Here is a 13350-nt window from a genome sequence, read left to right on the forward strand (position 1 = left end):
ATTTTATATATATACACACCCCACCACCACCCTCCCAAATAATTGTTTCAGCTCTAATAATATACATCACTAGTGGTTTTTCATATTGTTTACCTCTTAGTGTATTCTGTAAATGTTTCCTGTGTATGGTAATCTAGCAGTTTAATTTCCTCGATCTTTCCAGATTAACATTGAACATTATAGACTATACAAAGGTAAAAACTTCATTTTACATTGTTTTGTCAAAATTGTTGTTGCTCCAAATGATTGATATAGCTACAAATTTGAAAGCTTTTTTTTTAAAAGTTTTAATCCAGAGGGCCAAAAATAGTAAAAATCTGGAAAGTGGGGCTCACTGTTTACTTGGTGCAGTTTACTTGATCTCAGGTGTTTGTGGTAGTAATTCTTTGGCAGAGGCAGACTATGTTGTGTTTGGGCACAAACTAGTTCTTTGTATGTGTAAAGATTTTAGGTTGACACAAACATGGCTTAGTTATACAATAGTCACAAATTATTCGGTGTGATTCTGGTGTGAAGATGAAGCCTTAAAAGGATGAGCAAAATGTCAAATGAGCTTTAATTTGTTCCTGGATCATAAACAGTGAGAACTAGTTTCACCAGGCTGTTGTTAATCTAAACATGGCTTATAAGAGTCTTGGTGGTCTTTCCAAGCTGCACTGCATACATCCTCTAACCTGTTGGCAGTGAAGAATCTTAAGGAAAGAGAGCTGGTCATTTCAGGTTTCTTAGTGCTCAAAAGCTTATTTACTTGTTTTAAAGTTTATTTAGCTTTTCTATGTGGGATATGCTTGTGGCGTTTATTCATAAAGAGCAGATAGGATCCTTGAATTGACTTCTTAAAATCTGGCCTTCAGGGCCTGCCCTTGCAAATGTTGTTGTGCCTCCATTCCCATGAATCCTAGGAAGCACGAGTATAAATAACATCTTTAATGAAAATAGAAATCCCAAGTAGTTTAATTGTTATTGTAAGATCATTGGAGCCTACATTTCTTGGTAGTGTTACTATATTAAGTTCTGGTAACTTTAACAAAGCTTTGTTTATTAGTTCAAGTTAAATCCAGTAAAACTGCTTTGTCTCCTTGCTGTTCTAGATTCGAGGAGGAATGTTCAACTGTTTGTATCTGCAAAATACCATAAACAAAATTGTCTGATTTGTTCTAAATTTGCAGAGTAATTGTACTTCTGTTCAGCCACTGACAAGTGTGAGGTTTGTATGGTTTTCAATTGTTGTGCAAGTATAGAAGTATATATGGGTGATACTGGGGAATAAAACATGTTTGCAGTGGAAAACTACTTGCAAGAGTTTTTCCCTGTGTGGAAGAACTACTGCTGCTCTGTGATAATGAGAAAGTTGTAGCTATTTTAGGTGTATGATGAAGTATGTTTTTGAATTGTTCATGGCAATATTACTTTGTGAGGTTGCCAGAAGCTGCTTCTACAACTTGACAGAAAAAGAAATAATATTATAAAAGGAAATATTTCATGTTCATTTAAAAAGTTTTTTAAAACTTGTTTGCTCTTTTGATATAGAGGAGTCCACTTCTTTAAGGGTATGCCTTTGTTTGATGGGTACTTTTAAATGAGAACTTAATCTTGTCTGTTGCCTGAAGATCACAGAAGCATAAAGTAATTCAGGTTAGAAGGGACTTCAGGTCTCTAGTTCAACCCCTTGCTCAAAGCCGGATCAGACCCAGTTGTTCAAAGCTTTATTCAGCTGTTCTTAAAAACCTCTGAGGATGGAGACTGCAACCTCCCTGGGCCCTGTTTTCACTGCCTGACTGCCCTTACAGTGCAAAAGTAGTTCAATTTTTTTTTTTCTTTCCTCCCCTTAAATCAACCTGGAATCAAGTTTGTTTGCATTTCTGCTGTGTCTTGTCCTCTTGTCACTCACCATTTTGAGGACCTGGCTCTGTTTTCTCAGTAAAGATACTGGTGGGAGCTGTGAGGCCTCACTGAAACTGTCTCTTACTCAGGCTGAAGGATTCCCAGCCATCTCAGCCTCCCATTATAGGGCAGGCGTTCCACGTCCTGGTCCTTTCTGTGACCCTCTGCTGAACTCACTGCAGTTTATCGATGCCAATTATCAAAGTGGACACTGTTCTAAATGCTGTCTACTGGATGTTCTATAATGTAAAGTTTAATTACTTGACCATATTTTACTTATAGAAATTGGGGAAATGTGGGTGGCTTATTAGTATTTGGGTTTTTAAAGTGTAATTGGATTTCAAAGCAATATTTAGGTAGCGTTAAAAGAATTCTTCCATTTATATGCTAATGAAATAACTTTTATGAATTTTAGTGAAAATGTTTGATGGATTTTAAAAAAATCTGACAGATAACACCTTACCTTCAATACATATTTATTCAACCTTAATTAGCTCTGGATAAGTCTAAATTGCATCATTAAAGTGCTGGAAAAGAAACAGAGTACTTGGTTGTAATTCTGTACTGAAATATTCTATAGAAATCGAAGTCAGTGAGTGAATTCGTTCTCACTGTATAAAAGTATGTTTAGAGAAATCAGCCTGATGGAGAGTTGGGAGGATTTTACACGAAGTAAACTCAGATAAGCAGAAACGCACACAGAGGTCTGCTGTGAGAGCTGCACGGAGAGCTCGTTTGTTTGAAGTGGCCTAGTGGGGTGGCAGCTGGCGGGGCGGCGAGCTCTGCCCTGCTGCGAGCTCTGCCCTGCTGCATTGTCAGGTTCTACAAAGAGAAATTTTTCTGAGAATCTGAATGGATCTCTGCTTACTCCCTTTGATTTACACTGAGGTTTGGAGAAGTTATAGTCAGTGTTCTGGAGTCAGATGATTATTTCAGAATCATAACTCGCCTCATGTAATGCTACAGTTCAGCCAAAACTTAGTGAATGTGCAGTAAGGGAGGGAATAATACAGCAAGCCAAGGAGGAAGCAGAAGGCTTTTAGAACACTTCATACTGTTCCGTGTGAGCAGCAAAAGTATGCTACGATTGGAGGCAGTGTTGAAAGGCACAAGGAATGTCCAAATGAGCTTTTGCTCTTATGAGTTTAGGCAGTGGGTTGGCACTGAGGTGGGTGTCCAGGATCCTGGGTGGGCTTGTATGACCTCTGCTGCAGCTTGTCTGTCCATGGCTTTGCTGGCTGAGTAGCTGTGGTTGCAAGATCAACAGCTAGCTTGGGTGTGCCTGTACCTGCTGCAGTCAGAACTTCCATTTTGCAGTGCAGCTCTAGTCAGGTTTGCCGCATCTTTTAAAAGTCGCTTTTCTAGGGCTTGTTTATGCTTACTTGTCTCTCATGGTTGGTGCAGCCTTAATTTAAATCTGTGAGCTCTAGTTAAAACCACTTTCTCTGCTGACATAGAGAAACTGGGGCTGTTGTGCCTTTGTATCTTTGTCTCACCTGGTATTTCTCACTTAAAATATGAACAAAAACCATTTCATATGGAAAACATTTTAAAACAAGCTTCTGAGTAAATACATCTTTATATTTCTGGTTATTAGAAAACTTAAGTGTCTATAAACTAAGGAAAGTTATCTGAACAAATATTGGATGTTCACAAGTTAACAACAATATAGAAAAATCTAAATCTACCTTAAGTTTTACAGTGTGTAATATATTGCAAGGGGGGAAAAACTGTGAAAGTATCTTATCTTAATCATCTAAATTTTACAGTCAAAGCATTAGTCTTCAGTGTTGCAATAATTCTTCTGTGGAAGGTACTTTGAAAACAGTGATTTAATGTTGATTGCTTTTAATTTCAATTGTTGGAGTTGCACGAGAGTTAGTTCAGGACCCCTCTGTTTCAGTGTTTGGAGAAAGCGGAGACTGCCGGAGACCCAGAAAGGAAGTAATACCTCTGTGTGACAGGGTCACGCAGGCTCTGTGGTGTTCAAAGGCATTTTTCTTCATTTTTCAACTTAATGTGTGTTCAGTTACTTTTTTTTCCTCCTAATTTTTTTTTTTCTGGAGGGGTGTGATTTTTATGCTGATAAGCTCTATCACTGAGCATTTAAACACAGTGTCAGGTTTCCTATGTTTTCTTTGAGATGAGGAAGACTTGGGCACCTCAAGGAGGTGACAAATCTATAGAACTTAAGGTTGTGGTTTTCTGCCTTCTTCCTGCACCGACGCATTCCTGTATTGTTACGGTAACTTCAGCGCCTTTTGGATCTTGCAGTTTAACCTGTAGCTATGGCGTGTGTAGGACTCTTGCGGTGTCACTGTGAGCCCACTGTTACGCGGGACCATGGGCTGATTTGTCAGGGTGCAGAGAGATCTGTGCAAACTTTTCTCGGTGTTGAGAGGGGAGAGAAAGTGCTGATTCAAGGCTACAATGTTTCATTTATGGAATAGAAACAAAGATTGTCTGGTCTGTAAACCCCCCCAAAAAAAAAAACAACTGACCAAAACCTCTTCAGGATTGTTGCAGGATGTCCGGCAGCCTGAGTAGCGAGAGGGAAGGACAATTTGGTACAAAGTTACTGTTTGGAGTAACTTCAAGTGTGAGCGTTTTCCCAGCGTTTGTTCTAGAGATCCCTTTGTGCAATGTCAGGAAATGATTAAGCTGATGAATCCTGTATCATGTGATTCTGTCCTCAATCAATACTATTAAAAAAAAAAAATACAATCCTTTTCCTTTAAACATGCCGAGGCTCTTCTCACCAGAAGGCTGGACACTCCCTCTTCTGGTGTGCGAACTGAAGCTTCAGTTTAGGAAATGGGGGATTGTTGTTAAATGCAGAAGGAAGTACTGTGGAACTCCCGCTTTTTCCTTCTCGCTTTTTAACTTCTTGAAACACTTGAGTGTATTGACATGCTTGTGATTTCAGAGCTGTACAATAATTTTATAGTTTGTTCCTGTTATCCCAAATGAAAAGTCTTAATACAAATGTTCCAAGTAGGTTGCATTTCATACTATGTGTATCCTGCCACTTAAAACAAGCTCTCTAGTGTCAGTTGACTGAACTAATAATAGTACTCAAACAACTGAATTCTGAAATACAGCTTGAGTCAGAATATTCCTTATAATAATAACCAATCCTAGAGCTAATAATGAATTTCATGTTAGATTTGAATGCTTTTAAATAGTGACCTTCAATTACAAGGCATTGCGTAATTTTAAAAATTAATGCTAACTTGCAAAACATTCTTGGAAGCTCCTCTACCTGTGGACCTCCAAAGTTGAAATCTCTCTTGTAAATCTTATATAGTCTAGGAGGAAGTTTAAGTCTCCAATTTGTGCTTTCTCATCAGATACCCAGTATGGCCTCATCATCAACACCTAAATATAATTCAAACTCCTTGGAGAGTTCCTCAAGTAAAAGGGTGAGTATAACTTTTTTCAAGTTGTTTTTTTTACATCAGGGGTCCCAGAGATCATTATCTTCCATATTTGGGTAGGAAAATGAGTATTTGAATGACTTCTTTCTTGAATGTATATGCTTATTTTTATTGCTAAAATTCTAATGCAGTTAAATTAGTTGATTTAAGTATCTTTCAGAGTGGATGGATGAAATATTCTCTATATCACAAGTTATGAGAGCCTTCTTAAAATAAATTCTAATATACTGACTCTTATCTGTATTCAGTATTTCTACATTGAAATATTCTGTGGCATTCTTGAAAATTTTTGGCACTTTGATGCTGTAGAAAGATTATGTACTGCAATTGATAAGTTATACCTAGTTATGTGTAGCTGGATCAGTTTTAAAATGTTCATCTGTAGTGGGAAATACATTAAAGCAATCTAAATGGCATTCCCCTCTGCTTTTTGATGCTGCGTGGCTGAAGAAAATGCAACCTGTGTGCAAGAAAACAGAAACTTAAGTTTTTGTTTAGCTTCTCAAACATTTCTTCAAAAACGTAGATTATTTTCTATTAATCATTCTTAAAAACTACTGGCCATGGGAAAGTCACAAATGAGTAGATTGTGTGTAATAGTTGTGAGTACGTTGCTTAAGTTATTTCAGTTGATCTTCCAAGCCCAGCATACTTGGGAAATTAAATGCACAAAATTTTCAGAGAACTTACAGTGTAGAAATTTAACTCCAATTTTATGCAAATATGGTTAACTATTCTTTTAGAAGGAGAAAGACTAAAATATACTTATGTTTCAGATCTGTTCAACCTTTAAATGTCTAATAGTCGCAGTTCAGGATAGTGGTGTGTGTTCCTGTTTCGGTTCACTCTGTTTCTGCTGTGGAAAATCCTGTTCTTTCCCATGCAGAAATCATCTCTTGAAAGAATTGTAAATAAAACATAATGTGCTGTTGTACTTCTCTCTCTCTTCAGACTCTAAAAGATGGAACTAACTGGGAACAAAATGAAGAAATACCTCGTCTGCCAGGAGAGACTAGAGTTACAGGTATGAAGCTATATAGCTGCCTAATACAGTGTATGTTTGGGAGTCTGGCATATACATGTATCTAACTGGATCGTTTCATAATTTGGAGTGGTTTGGGCTGGGGGTAAGTCAGGCTAAAATGTCATGATTTTTTTTAAGTAATTGCAATAGGGACTTTCTATCACGTATCCCAAATTTAAAATCTTGGTTTCCACACATGGTAGATCCTCCAATACAAAGAAATTGCAAGTCAAGATATGTCATAATTGTATCTACAGACTAAGTAGTAGCACATGTTTAGTGATGAGAGCCCCTCCAGGTTTTCCAAAGTCAAGAGAATTATACATGCCACCCACTATATATTCATATCTTGTACAGTAGTTTGGAACCTTAGACCAAACTGTGACTAATTAAGTACAGTTGTCATGGTTTAGCCGCAGCCAGCAACTAAGCACCATGCAGCTGCTCACTCACTCCTCCCTCCCCCAGTGGGATGGGGGAGAGAATTGGGAAAAAACTCGTGGGTTGAGATAAAAACAGTTTAATAGGACAGCAAGAGAGAAGGAAACAACAATGATAACAACAATAATACTGACAAAGGAATGTACCAGAACAAGTGATGCCCAATACAGCAATTGCTCACCACCCAGTGATCGATAGTCTGTCCCCAAGCAGCGATTTCCACCCCCCGGCTAACTCCAGTTTATGTACTGGGCATGACATTATGTGGTAGGGAATACCTCTTTGGCCAGCCTGAGTCAGCTGTCCTGGCTGTGTCCCCTCCCAGCTCCCCGTGCACCCCCAGCCTTCTTGCTGGCAGGCCAGCACGAGAAGCTGGACTGTCCTTGACTGCTTAGCAACAACTCAAAACAGCACATTATCAACATTTTCTCATCCCAAATCCAAAACATAGCCTCATACTAGCTTCTGTGAAGAAAATCAACTCTATCCTGGCTGAAACCAGGACAACAGTCTTATGCTTCCTTGGCATAACATGGCATGTATGCATTTGTTAACCTTTACATCCAGTAATGTTGTAGCATAAGGAAGATTAATGTCTTGTGTACAGCCGTTTCTCGCTTGATGGAGGCTCTTTCTGGAATGGAGGTTTCCACCCATGGAAGTTTGTGTTGAAGTATCAGAATGCAACTGCAAGTGTTCTGTGTTTTATTTGTGAAGCTTCTCCTTCCCCCCTCAGCCTAAGGATTTGTTAGGTGGATTTGTAAACAAGATGGCTGAGATGAAACCAAAGAGGTTTCAGAGGAAGTACCTATGTTTTTAATGAGGAAAGTTGTGGAGAAGGCATGAGGGAGAGAGTGTGGAACTGAGATGAATGTTTGATATGATCCTTATGAAATTGTCTGTGCTTTGGGGCAGCACGCTGGAAGGAGGGTGCTTGTTATAGAAGACAGATAACTAGATTGGGCTAAAGAAATGAGTGGACAGGGAGAAACAGGTTGTTTGTAGTGCTTCACTTAAGTCTTTAATGGCATTGCTTCAGTTAAATCTTTCTTTTTTGAGTAGTATGTGTTAGTACTTGTTTTGTTACTGTCCTTGCTGAAACAGTGCTTCTGGCCCTGCTGTATTTGATTGCCTCAAATTGAAATGTATGTTTCTCTTCAGGATGGTGAGTTCCCTAAACACTTTACAGCTTGAACTACATACTTTAATGCAGAATTGGTTACAGAGCACTGAAAGATGTAATCATATCAGCAGAAGAATGTATTTGTTCTGCGATAGTTAATAGAATGGTTCAGTAATCACAGAGAGGACTTAAATCTATTTGCTGTTCTATGTCCTGCCCTCTCCCGCATAATGCCAAGGAAGAGAAGAACACAAATGTGACTAGGGAAGGCTACTAAGATCTACTGGTTTAATTTGGGCAGGTTTAGTATATGAAACTTTCACATTTTCTTAATAATTCAAGTGGACAAAATTCAGATTTATTACTTTTTTAATTCATTCATCTCTGAGTGGCTCTTATGAATGCAGCTGTCTTTATTTTACTGCTACTTAACTGATGCTGTCCTTAGCTCTGACTTTTTCTTTTCGCAATCTTTAAGAAATGCTGCATTTCTTACAGACAAGGATGTTATTTATATGTGTCCGTTTAATGGCCCCGTTAAAGGAAGAGTGTACATCACAAACTACAGGCTGTACCTAAGAAGTGTGGAAAATGTGAGTAATATGCCACAATTAATTCCGTGGGATGAGTTGGCTTTAAACCCCCTTCCCTTCAACCCCACTGCCTGTGATTTATTTTGCGGCTAGTTCATTTGTTTTAGTTTTGGCATACATATGCTTATGGAATTGCATGGGAGGCTTTTTATGTGAAATGACCTGTAATGTTTGTAATAACCATATCTTAATTGTCTAATGACTAAATAGCAATTGCCTTTGTGCCACTGAGAAATCTGTATAAAAATGGAAGTTCTTTCAAGTTAAGTGTGTAAAACTGATTTTTGCCTGGTAAAATTACTGTTTAATCACTTACACCGTACTGATACCTTTATCTTTTGTCTGTTGGAGCTTTTTTGATAGCTGTTCCCTTTTACACGTATTCTGTGATAAATCAAAGGCAACAACTAATGATGTGAAATAGTTCTTAAAATGGCTATCAGTAAACCAAGATTTTGATTGTCCTTACTGTTGGAAAAGAAAAATACTTTGATCAGTAGAACCTCACGTGGGTGCAGGTAGTAGTAGTGTGTTCGATAAGCAGCAACATGAAAGAGAATAAAATGCACTTGTTATTGCTTTCATAATTTTTTATTTTTTTTAAATAAGGTTTTAGAACTGAGGTCTTTCTGGTTGCAGCTAACTCTAGTAATAATCTCTTTTTCATGTTGTTCTACTTAATTCTGTATATCGATAAAGCAGTCTTAGCAAGCAGAGGCAATCAGAAGTTTGTAGCAGAAGGCACCTTTTAGGGTGTTGCGATCTTTGTTCCCTGCATACTGTATTAGGCCTGAAGTATTTTTGTTGCATGTTAAATTGAATGATGTTCAAGGCTGTAGAGTGACTGTACAGACTTCATAACATGTTGGGAGGGGAGTCTGAATCAAACACAGAAACACACTTTTGCTTCCTCTATGTATTTTACGTCTGTGTTCTATTCTAGAATGCTAAGAACATTTTGCTTGTGTCTTCTTTTCAAATTAATCTTTTTCTTACTCAAACTTTCCTTGCAGGATCCAGTTGTGGTATTGAATGTTCCATTGGGTGTAATTTCAAGGATTGAAAAAATGGGAGGAGCTTCAAGTAGAGGAGAAAATGCTTATGGATTAGATATAACTTGTAAAGTAAGACTTTCCAATAATTCAATAGGAAATGAAATCTAGAGGTTCCTTTTCTCACTGCTTACCTATTTATAGGAATGAAAAAACACATTTTGCTCACAGCATAATTTAAAAATAGCTTTTTGGAACTGGGCAGGGAAATATATTTTGTGTAAAGGCCTATTTAACTGTCCTCCCTGCGTGTGAGGAGAGGGATTGGTCTTCCTTTCCGAATTGACAAGAGGTTTTGCACAGTAGTCTTGTTTTAGGGCATTATTGCTGCATTGCTTCATTATTTCATTTGTTCTAAAACTAATTTTTTTATAATCCTAAGATCTTTGAAGAACACCTAAAATGGGCGTTTTGTAAGCTGTCAAGGCAGTAAAAAGCTTACATAACAGCTATCTTGATTTCCTTAGTCTCACAAAAAAATTATGTTGCTATAAAAAATACGGTCATAGGGGAGTTCCCAGTGGATAATTCAGGATCCTTTATTTGACTCATTAATGGAGCGTGTACACACATTTGATTCCTAATAGTTAATGCGCAGATCACTTTTTTTGATGTTAGTGATGAGAAAATAGCTACGGACAATGTAGTCTAGACAGATTATTGGCAAATTTTCAGCTTGAAAACAGAGTAACTCCCATCCTACAAACATTCAGTAGCCTATGAGACTTTTTAGTGAATCAGATACAGTCATTTCTGATGGCTTTATGCCAAAGCAGTGTTTGTACTACACAGAATGTGGTAACTGCTTTATTTGTAGAATTTCTATGCTCTGTTCTATTTTATGGAGTAAGAAATAAACCTGAACATTCACAATGGTTTGAGGTGTGTTGCAAGCAGATTCTAAATCATGTTTAGTGTATAATACAGCATTTGTACATCAGATAAAAGTATCTTACTGCTTTGGTTCTCTTAAAAGATAATGCCTTTATTTTAGGACATGAGAAATTTACGGTTTGCATTAAAACAAGAAGGGCACAGTAGAAGAGATATATTTGAAGTCCTCACAAAATATGCTTTTCCCCAGTCACATAACTTGGTAAGTTACATCATTTATACTATTGAATTGTCTTAATGAAGTGGTCTTGCCAGTTAACTTTAACTGTTTGACCTACTGATGGATATCATGGCTGCTTAAAAAGAATAACCACAGAATCTGGTGTCAGCATAAACTAAAGAGAATGAATATTTTTAGTTTTGTATACTTACAACACTTATATCTATGTATTTGTAAAATTATGGATGCTATATGCTATACTTCAGGTAAACTACTGAGCACCTCTGATCCATACAGATTTCATTGCCTAGAGACTGCAAGTTTTCCTCTCTAATTAGGGAATATATTCATACATGCCTTACTTGATTTCTTGAAAATGTTAAACTATTGGGCAGTCTCCAAGGCAATGATAAATATGAATCACCAAGAGCTTTACTTCAGGAAAAGAAGGCATGGTAAGACAACACTTGTTTTATTGATGAAACTGATGAAAAATATAACAGGCAGCTAATACAGTAATGAATTTACACAGATTTATTTCAGGTAAAAAAACATCTTATGGAAGGAATTGAATGACAATGATAACTAACCATCATCCTTCGTTTCTTTGCTGAAATCTGTGTACTGTCTTTGGTGGATCATTTTGACATCTCTTCAGTAAATTCTTTATTTTGTGTTGTAAAATTCAGTTTACGTTTTATTGGGGTGCTTTCGTTTAGGATAATTGTATAAGAGGTCATTTCACAACATGTTGGAGGGTTCTGCTACGAATTTTTAAGAACTTTGTTCTTGCTGCAGCAAGAATCGTATTTCTTTCTCCAAAGACTCACATCAATCAATACTATATAAACATTGAATCCTTTAAATTTTTTTTTTTTTTTCAGAAATTTTGCATTCTGTATGCAAACAGTCTGTGGAATGAAAGCATAAGGAAAAATAAATGCAAAACTTAGAATTTTGTAGTGTTGACAAATAGGTCTTAAGACATGAAACTGCTATTTCTACATTTGGGTAGGTGTGAGGAGTTGTACTCACAAAGAAAACTGTTGTAGAAGAGAATATATATCTAACTCTACTGCTGGCATTTTATGCATCTTAAAATAGAGGATGATTGATTGAAAGCATAAGAGGATATGGACTTTGAAAGGATGATGGATAAGAGAGAGAAAACTATATGTAGAAATATCAAATTATAGAGAAGTTTAGCTCAAAAGGGGCTTCTGGAGATCATCTAGTCCAAGCTTCTGTTGCAAGTAGGGCCTTGGATTAAGTTATCCAGGGCACGGTCAAGCCTACTCTTGAGTATTTCCTGTGAGGTACATTCCATCACGTCTCTGGGCAATCTCATCCAATATTTAATCATTCTTATGGTGAAGAATTTTTTTTTTTCCCTTACATTGAGGACCTGTGTGGATTTGCATGTAGTGAATGCAGACAAATGAAGTTGTAACTGACTTGGGAGAGTCCCTTGTGGGATTTTTGTTTTTATAGTGTCCAATCCAACTACAGGGTTCGAATAACATAGTGATGGGATGTGGACTTGTATTAGGTTTTGTCATCCAAAAAGACCCGGTATTCCTGTCTAGTGATGGTAGTGAGTAATGCATGGAGTAGTCCACTTCCTGCTTGATTTGTTGCACCTCTTGAACGTAATAAAGCTCATCATGGCCTGGCCCATTTTGAATGTAAGATTATGCTCAATAACAAAAGGCTCACTCAAGGCAGAGGTAATTTTACCTTCAGATTCAGTAAAGCACAAAACTTGGGAAGATAGTGACAATATGGAGAATGGCCGTACTTTCTATCTTAGCTATGTCTGGAGCAGGGTATAACCGTTAGAAATTATGATTACTTTGGAGGGAAACAAAGTGAGCCTATGTCATATCATGAAGTTGCACCTGTCCTTGTTTTCTAATGTCACGATGGGGATGAGCCCTTAACTTTAAAATGAGCTAAGCAAGTGTGTCGTATTTTTAGTGCGCTTCCACTGTATTTCAGCAACATGCCAGAGATGGATGTTTCTGCCTGGTTGTTCATTCCTGCCTTGATTTTCCCTGCATGAGTTTGAGGCTGCATAATGAACCAGAGAGGGAACTGAAAGGGACTAAAGCTAAAAAAGGAGAAAAAAAATAAAAGCTTTACCCTGAGTCATTTCCTCATTAGCCCAATGTGAGGATGGGGTCGGGGCATCTATGGGTGGGTGTGAATGAAGAGGAATGATGGAACTGCCTCTTTCAGTGGCTGGTTTAGGACAAAGTTTCACTATCTAAGGCACTATATTTGGACTGCGCATGCCTGCCTTCTCCTTTGAACACAGGTTAACACTCTGACCATGCAGCCAGCTTGATCAGGGAGATCTTTTATAAAGAATATCCTGTGGCTTCACATGACAGCTAGGTGAAGATGGCAGCCCTCTGCCACTCAAATACTGAGCTCTTGCTCTTCTCTTGTTTCCTTCCAGCCATGTGGTTGATTACTGACAGTTGTATGATAATCAAGTAAGCCAAGGTAGCTCACTTACCCAGCACAAAATACTCTGTTTTCTGAGTTAGTCTTGTGCCGCTTTTAATAGTCTCAGGAGACCTGGTTTGAAATCAGTATGCTCCAGAACCAGTGTAAGAGGGGGCATGTGAATGGAACAGGGACCAGGCAAGAGAGAAAAGAGAGGGGTGTCCAGCAGTGTGAAACTGGTAATTTTGCTCAGACCACCTTGTGGAACTGCATCCTTGATCTTCAGCTGGT

General features: G+C 37.8%; 1 protein-coding gene across 1 annotated transcript; it reads left to right on the top strand.

Moving 5' to 3' along the window:
* Positions 1-5239: 5239 nt before the first annotated feature.
* On the top strand, positions 5240-9626 carry LOC104624640 (myotubularin-like; the record flags this gene model as incomplete). The annotated part of the gene is made up of 4 exons (XM_010292068.1): positions 5240-5306; positions 6273-6345; positions 8408-8502; positions 9516-9626. Coding segments are annotated over exons 1-4 (342 nt in total), but the record flags the coding sequence as incomplete, so codon positions are not given.
* Between the last annotated feature and the right edge of the window lie 3724 nt (positions 9627-13350).

Source organism: Phaethon lepturus, unplaced genomic scaffold (genome assembly GCF_000687285.1).
Source record: "Phaethon lepturus isolate BGI_N335 unplaced genomic scaffold, ASM68728v1 scaffold57197, whole genome shotgun sequence".
Taxonomy (NCBI): domain Eukaryota; kingdom Metazoa; phylum Chordata; class Aves; order Phaethontiformes; family Phaethontidae; genus Phaethon; species Phaethon lepturus.